The sequence below is a fragment of the Daktulosphaira vitifoliae genome, unplaced genomic scaffold (genome assembly GCF_025091365.1).
Source record: "Daktulosphaira vitifoliae isolate Bord-2020 unplaced genomic scaffold, ASM2509136v1 Scaffold_1, whole genome shotgun sequence".
In the NCBI taxonomy this organism is placed as follows: Eukaryota; Metazoa; Arthropoda; class Insecta; order Hemiptera; family Phylloxeridae; genus Daktulosphaira; species Daktulosphaira vitifoliae.
In genome coordinates, this window is record NW_026099572.1 from 78,058,412 (window position 1) to 78,078,618 (window position 20,207).

General features: G+C 28.3%; 2 protein-coding genes across 7 annotated transcripts in view; one reads left to right on the forward strand and one right to left on the reverse strand.

The window, feature by feature from the left end:
• The first annotated feature begins 2,788 nt into the window (after window positions 1-2,788).
• On the forward strand, window positions 2,789-6,360 carry LOC126896014 (GPI mannosyltransferase 2). Its single transcript, XM_050668422.1, has 2 exons — window positions 2,789-2,922; window positions 2,987-6,360. The coding sequence occupies exons 1-2, from the start codon at window positions 2,908-2,910 to the stop codon at window positions 4,292-4,294; spliced, it is 1,323 nt and encodes a 440-aa protein (XP_050524379.1). The 5' UTR covers window positions 2,789-2,907; the 3' UTR covers window positions 4,295-6,360.
• Window positions 6,361-6,519: 159 nt separating this feature from the next.
• LOC126896012 (semaphorin-2A) overlaps window positions 6,520-20,207 on the reverse strand; it is a 205,632-nt gene continuing 191,944 nt past the window's right edge. For 5 of the 6 annotated variants that reach the window (XM_050668419.1, XM_050668415.1, XM_050668416.1 and 2 more), the window contains 11 exons: window positions 19,852-19,911; window positions 14,538-14,645; window positions 14,191-14,461; window positions 11,068-11,298; window positions 10,766-11,002; window positions 10,502-10,678; window positions 10,193-10,317; window positions 8,361-8,512; window positions 8,099-8,290; window positions 7,595-7,841; window positions 6,520-7,534 (listed from right to left, as the gene is read on the reverse strand). In XM_050668419.1, the coding sequence (XP_050524376.1) occupies window positions 7,451-7,534; window positions 7,595-7,841; window positions 8,099-8,290; window positions 8,361-8,512; window positions 10,193-10,317; window positions 10,502-10,678; window positions 10,766-11,002; window positions 11,068-11,298; window positions 14,191-14,461; window positions 14,538-14,645; window positions 19,852-19,911 (1,884 nt within the window). In that variant the 3' untranslated portion in view covers window positions 6,520-7,450. The remainder of the gene's footprint in view (window positions 7,535-7,594; window positions 7,842-8,098; window positions 8,291-8,360; window positions 8,513-10,192; window positions 10,318-10,501; window positions 10,679-10,765; window positions 11,003-11,067; window positions 11,299-14,190; window positions 14,462-14,537; window positions 14,646-19,851; window positions 19,912-20,207) is intronic. The other variant, XM_050668414.1, reaches the window with a different exon arrangement.

The window sequence follows — 20,207 nt, forward strand, 5'->3', positions numbered from 1 at the left end:
ATTGTTGTTAAATATATTACCTTGTTCATTTTTTAAAATATTACCTAAATCAACAAACACTTTACATCTGACATGTCACCAATTACCACTTAAATCCTTAAATATTGTCTATGTCTTATGAATAATTATATATATTACGAAATTATAATTTTCTTTTTTATTAAACATTTATATCTGATTAATTAATTGAGTTTTAGTGTTTAAAACTTTACTTTTTTTCAAATGAGTTGATGCGCAAGGGTGTACATAAATTACTTAACTGAACTAATAGTTTGATTAAATGATAATTTGAAAAATATTAGGCTTAAAATTTTATTTTAAGTAATTTAAATAGAGATTATTGCATGGTAAAAATTTTATAAAATAAATAATTGGGTAATACACGTGCTAAGTCATCAATATCCATTGCGAAAGAAATGATTAAAAATGCCAGTTGTAGAACATATTCATTTTTTAATATTCATATTTAGCACAATTTTGTGATATGAAAAACAGTTAATTGAATATCCTGGCAGCAATACAAATAATCATGTCGATAAAGTTAAAATCTCTGATACTAGAAACATCCAGGAAGAAGGATGACATTATATGTGCAACAAACAAAAAAGACTTAAATTAATTTTTATTGACGTTTTGAATTCCAAGTTGCGTTGTTGCTCATTAAATTAATGATTAGTAATTATATTAATATCATAAGAAATTAATACCTCCAACTATAAATTTCTAATATTATTAGCGATTATTGAAGCATAAGAAGATTTAACTTTGTCATAAATTTTTTGTATAAACAATGGATACTATTTGGTCGATGAAACTATTTTGATTAATGGGATCTAATATACATAATAATTATGTATATTAAGAACTAATTATTATTGTTGATAATTAATTAAAAAATATTACAATTAGTTTATAAAAGAAGATATATGTATACTTTGCAAATAATACGTTCACTAGAATCTTTATTTTGTTATTCAGATAAAATATTGTTTTTTAGAAAATGTTTTTACTCAAAACACTTTTTCTGGAAACAAAGTTTAACAATATAACTTCTCCTGTTTAAGAAATCTATTTTCATCCTGTGGAACTTAAAATATTAATTTACTTTTTGATTTACAATTATTCCAATTTTGAGACGTGTTATTAAAAAATTAAATATAGTTTAACAAAATGTAATTGAGTAGAGTAAAATATTGTTAGTAGATATGATGTAAAATCTCTTGTGTTCAATTTTTGTAATTTTTTGTTTCATCTTATAATACAACTCGTATATATACTGTTTTATATTTTGGCTGTTATAGCAGCCATATTTCGTCCAAACATTTCTTGCTTTTGTACAATAGAAATCGTTTATAAAAGTATATGCGTTTGCATTTGTTTGTTTGTTCTTTATAATATAGAAAATAATAAGATTGGCTATATCTTTTTTGTTTTTTTTTTTTAGTTTCTTGTTCTGGTTATTATGTAGAAGTGAATTTTGATAAGTTTGTTTGTATCATTGTGTGTGTTTCCATATAATTCATTTGAATATGATAAAATTTTAATGGGTTTATGTATGCATATCCTTTCACACTTGAAATGATTCTAAATTAGTAAACTTAACATTACCTCTTGAGGAAATTTAGTTAGGGATGAATAAATTATATCTTCTTCTTTCTCGCCTTAATCCCAACTACTTGGGGTCGGCCGGGTGGCTCCTAATCCTAAACTTCCACTTGACACGATCTCTCACATCCTGTACGCTCACATCAGCTGTCCTCATATCGCATTCAATAACATCTCTCCATCTCTTTTTTGGTCTTCCTTTATCTCTTCTTCCTTCAACATTCATTACTACAACTGTTCTTACGGCTTCTGATTCTTCTCTCCTCATAACATGACCAAACCATCTAAGTCTATTTCTCTCATCTTATCAACAATTGACGCTACACCTATACTCTCTCTTATATGCTCGTTCTTTATCTTATCTTCTCTAGTCACTCCTCTTATCCATCAAGCATTCTCATCTCTGCTACACTCATTTTCTGCTTTACTTTCTTATCAACCACCCAACACTCTGAACCATACATCATAGCTGGTCTCACTACAGTCTTGTAGAATTTTCCTTGCAGCCTCATTGGAATTTTTTTATCACATAAGACACCAGAGGCTTCTCTCCACTTCAACCACCCGCACTTAATCCTGTGTCTTATATCCTCGTCAATATCACAGCTCTTTTGCACAACTGATCCTAAATACCTAAGGTTTTCCACCTCTCCAATCACGTCCTCGCCTATTGTCACTGGTCTCCTTATTTCACCTACCTCGTATTCTCCTTTATCAAACTCAATATTATTCCTCCATTCATTTGGAATTTTCCCTTCTAATAAGATTATATTTAAAAGTTTTTTCAACCACCTTATGCCAACACTGCCTAATATTTTCCATACTTCTAGTGGCACTTCATCTGGTCCCACTGCTTTATTCGATGAATAAGTTATATATACGTATATATATATGTAATATGTATATGGTTGAAAGATGAAAAGACTAGTTTTGACTTCATATTTGTAATTTTTAAAAATAATTAATGCATTTTTATAAAAAATATTCTTTATAGAAAATTGTTAAATTAGTAATAATCTAGGGATCTCTAGAATAAACATTTTAAATTTCTAATGCAGCGCTATCTATTAATGAAAAAAATGACTTTTTTAGCTATTCACAAATAGATCGCGAGATGATTTTAACATTATCATAACATTGTATTAATATCTGATTTTTATCTATTATCATTTAATTAAATGTTAATATTATCATTAGTATTTGTTATTATATTAATAAATTGAATATTACTTTTAACATCTATTTCAATGATAATTTTATTAATATGTATCAATTTACCTAGTTTATTTTGCTTGATTAGACATGAATGAAAAAAAGGTATGACGTTTTTTTTAAAGAAATTTGATTGTATTTAAAATATTTTCAATTTTATATGGCATAGATTAATTCGAAGACTTGTCGAAAAACATTGTGGTATTTAGCAATATATAGTCGCTTGGCAGTGTTATTGTTCCAGTATATTTGCAATACTATAATTCCTGATCATAAAGCTCAAGGTGTATTCATTTCTCCCAGTACTGAATATTCAGATGACTCGATATTTGACCGTACAGTGGCTCATTTACTTGATGGTTTCCTTCGTTGGGATGCTCAATATTTTCTACACATCTATAAGTATGGCTATACATATGAAAATTCTTTAGCATTTTTTCCATTTTATCCAAACTTATTATGGATTTTAACTTATATTATTCCTGGTAATCTTAATACATTGTTTATAATATCTGGAGTGGTAGTAAATAATATTTTATTCATAGTTACTACAATTATCCTATTTGACTTAACATTAACTGTACATAAAAATATAGAATTATCTCTTAACTCATCAATTCTTTTTTGTATAAATCCAGCTGCAATTTTTTTTTCAGCTCCTTATTCAGAATCTTTATATGCATTTACTACATTTTATGGCATGTACAATGTGTACAAAAATAACATTTGGAAATCTTCAATACTTTTTGGTATATCTGTCATGACTAGATCTAATGGCATTCTAAATGCAGGTTTCCTTCTATACTTGATGATTCATTCTGCTGCTAAAAGAAAATATAAATTAATATTAAAAACATTTTTTGGAGTTCTATTTATATTTTTTTGCTTTTCAATCTACCAAATTTATTGCTCTTATTTATTTTGTATTCCTCGAGAAATTAAATATGATATTAATGTTGTAAATTATGCTCTTAAACACAATTTATTCATGCCAAATAATCATACTATAGCAGAATGGTGTGGAAAAAAACTAGCATATACTTATGTTCAGGATAAGTATTGGAATGTTGGTTTTCTGCGTTACTTTATGTTAAAACAAATTCCAAATTTTATTTTGGCATTTCCTTGCATATTCCTAATATTAAACTTTGGGATCAATTATTTCTATACAAATCGATCGCACATAATTAATTTAGGTAAAAAAAAAAATGATTTTGCATTTATTGTACATGCTGTATTTTTGACAGTGTTTTGTATATTTTATATTCATATTCAAGTAACTACTCGAATGCTGGCTTCCTCTAGCCCTGTCTTATATTGGACATGTGCAAAATACTTTAAATTTCCAATTTACAAATCAAAATTTTTTTTAGCTAGGATTTTGAGTGATAAAAAATGTAGTTTAGTTTTTTTTTATTTTGTTTTATATTTTATTTTTGGTACAGCTCTTTTTGTAAACTTTTATCCTTTTACATAACTCATAAATTAGAATATAAAATATTTATTGAGAGAATTATCTATGATAATTAACATTTATTATATAATTTTCTTTTGAAAATATTATAATTGATCTCAAAAATTGTGATTAAAAACATTGTGTTTTATAATGTAATATAAAATGTCGTCATTAATTGTTTAAAGCAATAAAATTGTTTTCAATTTACAATGAAATTAGTTATGGTATTCTTATATGTGATTATTAATGTGAATTTTAAAGAGTTATTATTTTTTAGTATAGCTTATATAGTATGCGTAATACCATTTCTTTTGAAATATTTTTATAATCAAAATTAAATATATTAATGTTAAATTTGTTACTAGAAACTAGTAATATTATTTTTTTATTAATACCTTTTTATATTATTTCTTTATTTACTGTAATTTTAACATGGGTCATTATATATTTGAATCACTTTTTGGTCACATAGTCACTCTAGATTTGTAACATATTTCTACTTTTATTTATGTGTATGAAGCTTTTTAAAGAATGCGGTCCAAGGAAGTGCATTTATTGCTTTACTCCTTTGTCGGCCATAATATTTATTTGGATACACTGTAAAATTAAAAAATAATCATTTTAAAAAGTACAGTGATTTGTACTTGATTAAATCAAAATTTTATATAATTTTAGGGATGTATTATTTTTTAAAACCATTGTGATATTAATTTAGTTAAATGATTGCTGGTTATATTGAACATTTAATAATTCAAAATTAAATGTTCGTGTGCAATAAGTGCACACATTTAGTATGTTAAAATTTATTATAAATTTAAAAAAGTATAAAATCAGTAATATTATTATGTATAGATTATTCTTATAGTAAAAACTTTGAAAATATTTATATAGAATATTTCAGAAAGAAAAATCTAGTGTATTTTTATGTACTGAGTGTTTCAAAAAATAAGACTTGTATTTTTTTATTTATATTAAAAAAAAATATTTTTTTTTAAGTATAAATACCTGATGTAAGTTAGAAGAATACATACATGACACAATTTCAAAATCAAAAACATTTCAATGTTTTTCATATTACTATTAATATAAAAGTTGTGTAAGATAATGTATGTTCTTACTACTTATATTATATATGTTTTATTATTAAATTAATTTATAACACATGTTTATTAACATTGAGATCATTCTGATATGACAATTCTACTTCTCTGATAAAGTATAACATTACTTTGTCATTAACACAAAGCAATATTATTTAATTTTTCACTATTAACAATGGTACATGATTGTCTGTGTCCTCCAGGTAATTAAAACTTATACAAGGAGATAGGAACAATATTTAAACTTTGAGTAGAATCCAATTTTTGGTTTTGACCAAGATTCCTAAATATTGAATAGACTTCTAACACTTCTTATTAAAAACTTTAATTTGATTTAAAAATAGCACATCAAAAGATTGATTATTGTTCATAATTTAATTTATATACATTTTTTTAAGAATTCGAATATTTTAAATAAATTTATCGTTATGTTAAAATTCCTAAAAATATTTTAAATTTGCTTTTCTGACCGTTATTCATTTTTAGATATTTTATAAAATAATTGAAAATTAGTGTTTTCTCCGATTTTTGAAATACATATTTCTACTAGTTCAAATATGAGTTCTCATGATATGTTTATCAACAAAATCGGTCTAGTGATAGGTAAGCATTTGTATAAAGAGTCAAATCTGCGAAATATTCTAAAATTTGTAAAATATCTATTACTCTTGAACATATAAACATACATATAAAATTTTACTGAATTTCAATAAAAAAGTTGATAAAAATGCGTTCCTTAAAAATTAAATGATAAAAGAAGTCAAAAGAAGTTTAGGTTAAATTTTTATTTAATATTGAAAAAAATAACACCATTAACAAAATTTTTTTTCTGAAAAATAGTATTATTGATTCTTACTATTATTTATTTATTTTTTGAACAAAAAATGTCTATTTAGTCTTACATACTTATTTAAATAATTACTGTTATACTTATTTATTACAATATTTATACTAATGCTAAAAAAATGTACAACAATGAATTTTTCTTATTATTACTTAAAAATATCTTTAACAAGTATTAAAACAAATGTATTTACACATAATAGAAAAAATTTCATAGTCTCTAGTATTCATAGTGAAATTTTTAGTTATCTATAATTTATTATAATTTTTAAAATAATAAAACCTTATTATGGATGGAATTTGAGAAATGTTTATTATACGAAAAACTAATTATTATATTTAAGTACAAGAAAAAATTTTTAAATTATAAATTAATGTTAGTTTGATCAATGATGAATGATTAAAATAAAAAATTTAAAAATGACATGAATTTCCTTTTTTTTTTAATTTAGATTTTTTACCATTTTTTGTAAAATAACATTATGACAGAAATAAATCACATATTTATTATGTATAAGTAAAGTATTTAGAGAAAAATAAAAACAAAATTAGTTAAATGTAAAATATAGTTGTATTTAGGTTCTGATTATTTAGTAACTATAATTTTATAGAAATTACAATTAGTTGTTGATTGTATTACGCTAAGACAGGAAATAAATTGTATTATTATTGTCTATACCAACAGATAATAATAATCAAATAATAATAGTAAATTTAAATACAATTAATAATTTATAATAATAAAAAGTCTATTATTTAATAAGGTCTACGCTCTAAAATTGTGTCAAAAATATTTACGACGGTGTATTGCTATAATACGAAGCACCATTACAGTTGATAATAATAATAGCCACACTTACAAATAAAACATATTATACAATAATAAAACGGGAAGAAATCAATCTCCATCACAGTCTAATCGACTGGAGAATTACTATGTTATAACGTATTATTATTACATTTGTTAAAATTAAAAATTGCAATAATAATAATAATAATAATAATAAAATTAACAGCTATATTATCACAGAAGATAGTAGATAAAATATGTTTATATCATTTAAATATTGTATAAATGTCGTCTATCGATTTTTGAAGCTTAGGCAGTCTGAACGTTATTCTAATTATCGTTATATTTAAATTTATAGATACGTTAAAAATCGATACTTTTATAAAACTACTAGACGACGTGGACTGATGACGGGAGAACTGATTGTTCAGTTATGAAGAATCCTTACAGTACTGGACTGACATTTAATTCGTTAGTTAGGAGACCCTGAGCCATGGCAGTTTCGTTTTGCCTCGAACTACTGCATTGCTGTAAATAAATAAACATTTAAATTTTGTCTCAAGTCAATGGGACAAACTTGACACTTACTGCTTGTTTTTTCTCCCACGATTTCATTGCACTTTTATATTTTTGAAATTCGTGGCACCAGTCTGAGTATACCCTATGATAGTCCAAAGACCGAGCTGGTGGAGAGCATCGATGAGCGTCTACTGTTAAGTTAAAGGTGCATAGCAATGCACCGGCTAATTGACAGTCGTATCGACCACCATCTTCTTCAGATGCACCCACAATTACCATACCACCTTCGACTGTTGCAATATATTTTTCAACTCGGCTAAAAAATAAATAACAAACGTTAGTTTTTTTCTTCGGAGAAAAAAAATATATGTTTGCGTATAGTTTATTTTTTTATTAAACAGATCAGTGAGTAAATAATTAAAAATTTTCAAGTTTTTTAATTTCATTAGCTGATATTTTTTATATCAAAACGAGAAAGACAACAAAAAATAAATTATATGATTTATGTGCATTGACTTTCCAAGTATCATAAATAAATAATTTTATTAGTTGTTAAAGAAAATAACATTTTACCTGAAGGACACCATGTAACGGCCTTTTTCCTTACTGTGATGGTACCAAGTAACTGGATACGCTTTAAGTACTTGGGGCATTTTAACAAAACAACTAAGATGGACACTTTGTCCAAACGTCACTGTAAGTCTTTTGTTGACTACTGAGCTCTCGCAAACGCTCCTTGATGAGTTGGTCACATCTTGTAGAAGACTAAAAAAGATTTTTGGTCGTTAAAATTAAGTACTCTTGTCAATTAAAATAATAGAGTTAAAATAATTACCCTGGTTGATAAGGTTTACAAGTTTTAGTTTGTTTATCCCAACCGCAATATGGATCGTGAACGCAACGGAGGCAGCTGTCATATCGGTGCGTGCACATAGATAGATAGATCTGTCTAACGCTTTCATCAGATGCCACATACAAAGCTTTATGCTACAGACAAAATTTAAAATAAAATATACTTTCAAAGAACATTCATGTTAAAATAAATTTTCAAAAAAATTAAAGTTCGACAAAAATTAATAAGAAAAATTTACAAACTAAAAACGATTTATTTGTAAAAAATATCTTTTTTTAAAAATGTTCTGATTTAAATAAATTATATGCTGTTTGAATAATGTTTAATTTTTTAATTTTTTTCATTATGTGTAATCCAATTTTAATTAAAAACACTTTTATTATTTGGTCTTTGAAAATTTTTGTTTAAGTAACATTTTAACTTATTCTATGGTAATATATTAAAAATGTTTAAGATTTAAAACTTCAAATTTTAGAATAATTCTTTTTAAGTTTTAATAAAAACAAGAAAGATAAAATATTTTCATTTTAGTTTATGCAGTAAAATGGAATTCCACTTCGATCATTTCATTCACGAGTCCGGAATACATAATTTTTTTTTCTGGAACTATGATCTGTTTGAATCTTGGAATCACGATACAGCTTTTTGAATAAAATTTAGCTATTCAATTGTGTTAAACACAAGAAATTTGGTCAGATTACTAATTATGTGATGAGTATCTCGTACGAGAAAACAATATACCCTATTACAAATGAATATAGCTTAGTATAATACTGTCAATAAAAGTAATGGATTTAATAGTTTTTAGTGTCAAATGTCATTTTCAGATTTAGCCACAGTCAAATAATGAATATGCAGAACAATAGATATTCTCTTTACTCGTTATGCAAAAACCAACGAGTCATAATGATGAACCAACGAATCGATGTAGAACGTAGTTAAGAGTTGGATAAACATTTTTTTAACAAATCACAACAAAGCCAACCAATAGATAAATAAAAAAAATATATAATACAATACACTAAATTAAACCAAATAAAATCATCTATTCTTCTTTGGGCTGCATCATTTCCGTTAAGACGTCATGAATAGTATAGAATAGGATACACTTGGCTCATCCATGGTAATCAGATGCGAAAGGACGAGCCAGAATTATGCATTATCTATGAGGTAGACCTTACTGTAAAACATTATGATGATAAATTGTAGAAAATATTCAAGCATCAGATTCAACCTCAATTTTCATGAAAATATGTACGAATTACGAGGGCCAAACAATGAACTCATCGTAAAAGTTGTTTCTTTTTTAAAACAAACCAAATTGTAAAATAAAATTTAACTATCTGTAATTAATAACCTACAATTGAACTAATGTATTATGTTATAAGATTTGTTAATTACTATGAGCCAATAACCATAGCTGTTGAAGCTTTAAATAAAAATAAAAAAGCAATTATTTTAAATTTGGTTTTTAAGGGGAATCAGGTACAATATTTTTAAGAAAAAACTATAAAAATTATTCAGTAATAGATTCAGTGTTTATGTATATATTATGTATTTAATAGATTAGAATTATACTTTCGAGTGTTAATTTTAAATTGCCATTTGTTATTGAGAATATACAACAACCAATCGGTTTGCTTAAAACACCTATTTTTAGTTTCCAATATCAAATGCTTTTACAATCACGGAACAGAGCACTCTATTGAATTTGAAATCTTGATAGCCCAAAGGGTAAAAATACAACCTATTAACCTCGCGCTAATATCTAAAATGATATCTCTAAAATATTTTAATAAAACATTTTAGTGTACCTTTTTGGAAATTTCCATGGCTGTAATAGGAAGACCTGGCATTACATCAAATATGTCAAGTAGAGCAGATCCTGGTACTCCTTCATCATTGTACCACTGTACAACTTTATACACACGACCTTCGTCTAAAAAAGCAAATGGATTATATATAAAATTAATTTAATGAATAGATTGTTAAATTTTTTTGTTAAATCTAAAACATATGTATGAACGATAATAAAACATATGAATTTTTGAGGGGCTAATTTTTAAACTGAAGCTAGAACCCCTGAACTCTAAAATTTAATGAATTATTATAATTTAACTTACTAGTTGCAGCATAGTATATAGTGTAATGTAAGTGATTGCCAAACACAACGTAGTCTAAGACGTCCACGACAAGCCGTGTGAAGAACAGATCACGCATATAAAATACAGGTTGATTGTCTTTATGTGCAACTGCCTCATCCATTAGAGGATGCCCTCGAATGAAATTTAAAACAGAATCTAAATAAATTAAATATATGTAAAAATTGCTGTTATCAATATTTAATTTTAAAAGATATTTCAACGGTTTTTGCGTTTTTTAATTACCTGGCAAAGTTTCAGTATCATTAACACATTGTCCAGGTCTTGGTTCAGGTACTTTAGTCGTCAATACCGGAAGCCAAGCTGAAGTTGAGCTTGCTTGTTCTTTAAAACGTCCAGCAAAAGCATGATCAACATCTTCAAGACGGAATGTACATATGGCCGAACCCATAAGACCCGTGGTAGATGTAGTAAATACTCCATAAAATAGAGAATCATCACCAGGTACCTTATAAATGCTTTCTAAAAATTAAAACCAGCTATTAATGTCTCCTTTATTCTAATGAAAGTTGGTATGAAAAACTTACGAATTTCGTTAAAATAAAAGGGATATTCTCCTGGAATAGAACAATTAAGTCTGGCTTTGAGATATGTAGCCCAATTGTGGTTAAGTATATTTTTGCCACCTGTGTCTTTTTTACATACTCTAGCAACTCGAGAAAATATGCTTTTACCGCAGTTTATATACTCAACAGCGGTTTCACGGAAGAAGAAGAATACATATTGACCAATCTCATAAGATCCGACAAAATCTGGTTCTGTAAAAAAAAAAAATAATAACATGATTACTAAATGAAATATTGTAAATAAAATATTATTTCATTATACATTTTAAAGTTATTATTTTTGGTTCAAAAAACAAATGCGCTAAATATATTACAAAATTTCAATTTCATTTGGCATATTAATGGAAGGAGCTTTCAAATATTTGTTGACTAATTCACAGTACTGATTCACACATATTATAATGCGTTTCAGGAATGACTTTTGAGGGGTTAAATCTAGCGCGTCCGTTAGGTGTATCTGAGGATAAACACATACACGACGGGTTCTGCGACAGCTGGGGTGGCCTTTGATACAGTCACTTCCTTTATGCTTGGCCAAGCGTGTGACAGTTTTTTTCTTTCAAAAGGGTGCGCGTACGTTATCTTTTAGGAAGTCAAAAAATATGAATCACCAACGTGGTAGGTCGAAAGATAGTAGAAGTGCGAGGAGGAAGTTGTTCATGGAAAGCTACTCTGCAATGATTGGCTTACATTTATTTTCATAATTTAATCCATGAACGATCATATTATTAAGAAGGATAATAAATTTTATTTTAAATTTCATTAGTTTGAATTTAAATACTACTAATTTCATTTTTTATTTAATAAAAATGTTGCATCGATAAATTAATATAGTTAATATTTTTATTAATCTCTACTCCAGTAAAATATGACCAACAATAATTTGTTTATGCTGTACTAAAACGTTGAAGTAACATCTAAAAATAAGCATAACATATTATTGTATTCGAAATCGCACTTCAATGAACTATATCACACTGTGTACGAACTTTTGGTATCTATTGTGGTGATACTCTAGACAAGCGAGATGCAATAACCCAGTTACTTCCTATTATATTGGATGCGGGAAAATAACGATTGCCACTATTAGTTTTATTTGTTCGGCATTTGAGTGCAACCGATCGTGTCGTGATTCAGAGTTTTCGATTTAAAAGTTTGGTAACGCAAAGCGCCAAAATATGTTCACATATGAAATGAAAAAAATGGGAGTTAGTCACTTTTTCTTTTCAATTTAACTATACGTCAGCAGTAACGGTGAGCAATATAAAAACCATTTTCACCGTCTATATTATCGAGATTGGAATAGTTTTTCTTCATCGTGATAACGACAATTTATAACAAAAAAATAGTTTCTTTTTTAGGTAGATTACTGTAAAGACTAAGGAACTTTTGATTTTGAAAAATATATTACGTTATTATTTCAGTAAATATTAAGAAATACCAACTATTTCTTATTTATAAACAAGTAAGTGGAATATATACGTTGTCCTAATGTTGGTTGAGATTAATCATATTAGATTAAACATGGAAATCGTTAATTTTTCTCTCGATTAATATCATAGAGTTGTATATAATTTTTAATCTTTGAAAATCAATTTATTTTAGCTATGTTGAGTATACGAGAAGCGTGGATTAATAATAATTAAGCATTCCCCTCGTCATTGATATTTAGCGTTTGTTCTATATAAGCCTATATATGTTTGATCTGAATATTGAATTAAAATAATAGACAATCACTTATTAAAAAAAAAAAATTAATTGACATTGAAGAGGGGAGTTTAAGTCATAATAGAATTAGAAAGTACTTTTAAGTATCTCGCCAAAGGCATTTTTGGTGTTTTAAATTTATTTTGCATTTTATAAGAATAATTTTAAGATTAATTTTAAGTCGTTGTTTCTTAAGCAAACCCCTATCGAAATATAACGCTGAAACCCAAATATTTTTTAATCAAGTTTAAACCACGGTAAACTGATAGTGAATTTAATTGCTGTTATATACATTTTTAATAAGTATAAGTACCCTTAAAATCCTACCCGATACGCTATTGTTATTGGACGATAACCGTAATTGCCGTTCCGAGGAAATCCTCTTTCATTCAGTAGATCTAATAGCTCCATTATCACGTTTATGGGCAATTCGAAAAAACCAGCACCTAATTTAGCAAATTTCAAATCAAATGAAACGCTTTTAAATGTACTTATCATTCCAAGCTAATATATGTTAAACAAACAATGCGTTTACTGCAATTAGAACTTCATTTACAAAAAAAATATTTGTTGACATTACATACATTATTGTTTTATATTTATTTATAAATTGAAATTGTAATTAAAAAGAAAAAACTTCATATTTTTAAGAAATAATTTTATCTAAAAGTTAAGTATTTTTATCCTTAACGATAACGAATATGGAGAAAAGTACTTAAACCCGTCCGGATGTTAGTGTTTTGGCTGAGTCTTCACTGTCGGAGTTTAAGACCAACGAATTAACCAAAAAACAAGAACGATCGGCAAGTCTAGAAGGATTTCTCTGGCAGGAGCCGCCGTTTCTTCGGAAAATGCTACACGGTAATTTATCACCAACAGTCTCGCACTGTCACGTGCCGTCAGTTATCCAACGACGACGGATTATACACGTGTCGAGGTTGCTGGCCCGCATTACATGCACGACGACAACGGTGGTGGCGAAGTTCTTAAGATATTTCCAACTTTTCCCAAAAACATTTCCCTCCCCTTAAGGCAAATTCAAAGTCGCGTAAAAATTTTATCGTTTCGCGGTACGTGTTTAGCGTATCAAAATTACGCTCTGTAACAAACATAAAACGAACGATTTGCATTTGAAAGACAAAAGTTGCGAAGTATAATGATCAGAGCAGCGTAAATTAGTGGTAGGATGATTGCTTTAGGAATTTAAATAATAAAAGTATCACAAAAAATACATAATGAACGCCAGTCACAGCTACTAGTTTTAACATGGTTCAGTGTTGAAATATTCATACGCATAGCTGTACGGTAGTACACTACTGTAATATTTGTAGCACTGTAGTAAACAATAGGAATAAAATATTGCCGGAATGTACTTACTGTCTAACCAGTTTGAGTCGTATTTTAGTGTTCTTTTAAAGGCGAATTCTTTGCGTCCTGTTGTCAAATTGAACAAATCTGTACGAAATATGACAGTGTCAGCTTTGGTAAATTCTGCGTTGGTGCCACTGTAGAGTCCCGGTAGATTGCCAGGATTGCCTTTTTCTACCCATATGGCCGTGGAGTTATCAAGTGGATCGTATGGGCATTTGGCCGTACCAAGACCGACGCCAGGCACGTACTCATGCCTTCCCAGATGCGTCAGGTTCGACTGAAATAAATTACAAAAAAATATAACAGTTTTCCATTTGTGGTAACCGTTTGTGGGCTATACGAATGGAACTCACGTATATCACATAGTCCTTGGGGTTGTGTGCGTTTGTGCCACACACGTATATTCGGCTTCCATCGCCAATTGACTGAATAACTCGAATGTGATTGCGGCAATCAAAATTCTAAAAAACAAAAAAAAATCAATGAGATATATATATATTTGAAACAGAGTTATATTTTTATTTACGATCAGTTAGATATAATTTATTAAATAACAACCAGAATCCAATAAAATTATATTTGACAGTCTAAAGTTTATGAAATGAAAAGAAAGTAAAAGTTTCACAAGACATGACGGGAATTCAAGACGGTCAAGGAAAACAGGAGAAGAAGATAAATGGAAAAAGGACCGTCGTTGTCTATCCATATACGCGACTATACGAATAAGTATTAGGGATACGCTGTTATTCAACTACTTTATAAGATTGGGGTTTGGTCTAACCGCATAATTATTTTGACAACTGTGTTGTTTAAGTTGCCATTTCTCAACATTATTATACTCTTCTATCAAATCAAATAAGCTAATGCCACACATGCATAAAAACTATATTTTTCAAAGTAGCCTATGAATGCGAAAATAATAAAATTATTGGACCAAAAGTTGAAAGGGTTGACAGTTAAAACTGTGTACAGTGAAAATTATATTATAATGTAAAATAAAAATTATTTCGACGTTGGCACTTAAAAAAAATTTAAAACATAATAGTAATAGCTCTAAAATAAAAAAAATTATTTTAACATTAATTGCACATATATAATTTAATGAACAGGGTTTATTGTTTTGACGATATACAAAGATGTTTTGTATTAATATTATAACGGAATATTTTCACATAAAGATGACACTTTTTTTCTATTTGTACATATATTTTTAAAATATCCGTTTATATACTTTACTATACTCGCATTCATTTATGTAAACAATTTAACATCAATTCTTCTTCCTATACGCCAAAAACGCTTGTCTGCGCAATATATATATTTTTCGAATTGATGATAAATAGACGAATAAAATTATATCTCGGATAATTACCGAACAGTTTTATATTTTGTAAACATTTAATGATTTCCACCTTTACCCGTTTACCCGTTTACATTTCAATCAATTTTAATGTTTTTAAAAATTGCTGATAGTGTTATTTTAATTATTTATCTTACTTTTTAAAACTTATACTTTAAAAATAATTAATCATATTTGACTGTGGTAAATTATTATTAAACATCACGGTGTACTGAATCAGTAATGCTTTTAAATTTATTTTCGATAAAAATACAAATATTAATTCAACAGTTTTAAATAATTAATCATAAAAAAAAAAAAAAACAATTAGTTTAAGTAACAATAATAATCGTTGTATTGGGAATTTGTTTTTCTATAATATATACATTCTAAAATGATACATCACAGATAACGTAATTCGGTCCCTCTGCGTCAGCATTATTGTGTTTTGCCCGATAACAGTATTGCGTTTACGTTGAAAATGTTACATATTGCTGGCGAAAACAGAAAATTTCAATAATGTTGTGTCTGGAGGGCAAAACCTGCGAGATATTAATATATGACCTCAGTGGCCAATCGTAAATAACAGCTCGGAAAATTATTATTGCACATACTCTCTTATGGTTGTTACATTTTACCACAGTTACAATTGCAAAACACATGATATATCTGTGCAAAATATTCACAAATCCAAATTAGTGGTAGAGGAGGGAATAGGTGATTTCCAAATGGTACTCGAGGGGTGGTAAATACTATACAGGCGATTACATTGGCAAACGTATTGGACGCGTTTGCGTTGAGAACGTGAACGATGATAGTCGGCGGCGATAACAAAATTTGGATGATAAACCGCCTTGACCGTTTTTGCGGCTGGTGAATACTACACGGACTCCCACAGATCTATATTTGCAATCATCCAGGGCGAAATAATTAATAATTATTAGTGGGTGTAGCGTAAAAAGTAATACCGTTGACAAGTGTGCGATCGTATTCAAAAATATGGTACTACGCGCGAAAAGCAGTAAATAATAATAAAAATGAAATTAGTTAAAAATTATATTGAATAATTAATAAAATAATCTTAAAAATAAATTTTGTTTTTACATCAAATATATTATGTGGACATTAATTTACTTTTGAATAAATACGAAAGTTAACTTGAGAATAAATTATGAGAACTTAATAAAATACCAATGAAAATGTATTAAGACAAAATTATGTCGGTAAATAAACGTTTTTAAAAACAATTTGCCATGTTATACTCGATAATTAAATAAGTTTATTTTTTTTAGAACGATATAACTACATGTATTTTATTTCTTTTATAAAATTCTTATAAAGAACTACTTTACACAAAAAAGTAACATCAAAACTATAGTCTACATGAAACGTATCCCGAGAGCTCTATAGAAGTATCATAAATATCATTATTGAATGAGAAAGTTAATTTTTGCTCTCGGAATTAAAAAAACAATGCCGAATTATTGATTTAAGTCCCATTGATGTTGAATTTTACTTAAGATAGAACCAATTGGAAACAATGTATCTATTTTGCGAAATTATCGCACCGTGAAATTGCCGGTTATTAAAAAGTGTAAATTGAAAAACGAATCTTTTATAAAACATTCGTTTTTTGTTAATATATTAACAAAAAAGTCGTAAAGTGACTTAAGAAACTCTTTTTTGCTTAGATATGGCTAATGGATCTTAAATAATTACTTTTTTTAATAATGTTCAATGGAAAAAAGTTTATTTGGTTGATTTTTGAAATTCTTTAAAGGCGATTATAGAATTGAACAATGTAGTTTTTGTCGTAATTAGTGTAATAATTAAAAAAATATTTCAGTCGATTAAAAAGAAACGAAATGAACACACTTTTACGTATCATGGTACAGGTTTTAATGAATATATATATATTTTTTAATGCTCCGATTATGAATTGCCATGTGAATTTACTGAATATGTTTATTGAGAATTTTTTTGGTTAAAAATAATTTATCATCTTTAGCACGGTTTTCGTGTATTTTTCATTATACCAATTGGCATTTGGAACGGTGAATGTTTTTTAACACCCCGTCATGAGTTGTCTGTGAAATTATTACTTGTCGATTCGACGTTATATACACCTACGTCCTTGTACTTTTTTACAAGAGGCTTGTAATAGATAGAAAAATCGTGTTCGTGCTTGTTACGGTGTCAGAAAACTATTCAGGGTAAACTACCTATGTTCTAAAAAACATTTTACAGTAACACGAACCGTAGGCGTAGCGCTATCGTGTATATATAAAAAACCCATTACGATGATAGACAATTTGTTTTTGGTTGTCAAAAGTAAAACGGTACCACCAATGGACAATTGTTTTCGACGAATTGCGCGATTTTCACGTGATTTGTTATCAAAATTATAAAATTTTAATTAGTTCAAAGTGTTACGGAATTACGGAACACACGTCTAGGTGGGTCATTAGGTGAGCAGCAAGTGACGAGGTTATAACGTCCGCGTTAACCACAAATATAAAAGACCCAAACAAACTTTGTCAATTTACCAAGTTGTGTAGAGCATAGAATTTTATTGGCCATTCGCATTATGGTTTGCTTGCAGCCCAAAACCCATCTTAAGCTGACGCCCCCGGTANAATTTAAAACCCATCTTAAGCTGACGCCCCCGGTAATGACAACAATACTTTATGCTCATTTTTTTAAATAAAACGACCCTGGGCTTTTNGCTTGCAGCCCAAAACCCATCTTAAGCTGACGCCCCCGGTAATGACAACAATACTTTATGCTCATTTTTTTAAATAAAACGACCCTGGGCTTTTGACAGAGGTCGTCATTACTCCGTAAAATATTTCAAACGATAACAGATACAGCCAGTACCCAGAAAGATTAACGTTACAACTTTTCCTTTAGAACTTTGAATCGTAAATAGGAATAACAGAAACGTAACTGTTGGTACCTCGAACATTTGTTTGTCCAAACGTCGCAAGTTTATTGTTTCATTTTTGACTCGAGCCAATTTGAATTTATGAAAAAAATAAAACTCAATAACTCGACTTTCGCGTAACATTCGAGCATAAAAAGTCGAATTTGTTTAATTAAATTATTTTTAACACGAAACGTAAATAATGTGCAATTTCTATATGTGCCGTAACAAAATTGTATTAAAAAAAAAAAAAAATTCTAAAACACGATAGATATAATATTTATTATTGCTTTAGAGGAACTTTTAATTGGGTCCTGGTACTGGTAATATTAATTTGCATAGCAATAGACACCTCACCAGCAACTTTGTTCTGCACTTGACGGGTAATACTCCTTGGCCTAACTTTGAGTCGCGCTACTTTATTTTATTACTGAGAGAGTTTTGGAAAGTGTGTGATTTTGGCTCGTCCTTCATCAATAATACTACTCCCACCATCCACCCGATTCACCACTGCCATTAAGCACTGGACTTATATTTAACGTCCCGAGGGTTAGTCTGGGTATTGTTCCGAGTCCAAATTAAAATGCTAATTGCTTTTGACGGCTAGTGCCAGTGGACGCGGCCACGTATATTTCTCTTCGGCAGTAGATTTAATTCGATCACTGCAGTATTGAACGGAGGAACGTGGAAACTAATGCAGATGGTGGCCCGATAGGGTACGGTGTATGGCGCGTGAGCTAAGAATTTAATAAACCACAAGAACTCTGAATTTAATTATTGACTTTTGACATAAACTTTTATTTAACGACGGTGGTAATGGATTATATATATAGAAGGATTAAAAGTTACTGTAAGCTATCGGGTTTATCTGAGACATTAAAATAAAAATACAAGTCAACCATCGGGTTCCCGACTCTATGTACACTGTACTTCAAAAAAAAAAAAAAAGTCTTTCCCGAGAGCTTTGTTTTATTACTAAGGTTTTCTATGCGTGGGAACGTTCCTTTTTTGTTTCACACATTTAGTAAACTCTTTTGTACTAACTGTACAGGGATATATTTATTACTCTTTGTCTCCGTACGTGGTTTTTACACATACTCGCGCTAGGAGGTACAAAAAGTAATTCCATCTTTTCTTTACTCTTCTATTGTTATTGTACACATATTGCTCGCTCTTGTCCACTGAATCGCAGAGGAGAAGGGAAAAAGTCTGCTTAAAACAGCAAATGATTTTCACATAAAACCATTAACTTTATCCAAGTTTCAAGAAAATCGAAAGTATTACTTATATAGTATAGTAATAATTTTTCTTATATAATTACAATTGGGGCTAATAATATTTAAAATTAAAAATATTTTTGAAATATTAATTTTAAATTAAAAAGTATTTAACTCATTTTTCTTACCTCAGATTTGCCTTTAGCTGTACAGCCTATCACGTTTGAAGGTTCTAGATTGATCGAATCCTGAAAATAAAACTAGCGGTTAATTCCAACGTCTAAATTTGTACACTCAATTTGAAATAAAATTAATTAAATAACCGTAAAAAAATAACATTACTATTGAAATATTTTTGTAACACGCTTATACAACATTGAAGTGTGAAAATAAATCACTCTATAAAAATGTTCATTTTTTTTTATTGCAGTAGTTTATAATAGTGAAGTGACTTTTATTCTATTTCAATTATCATTGTCTCTCTTTTGAATCGATAAGACCTATTTCAATTGGATGGACCTTATTCCCGGGAATGGATATTTGA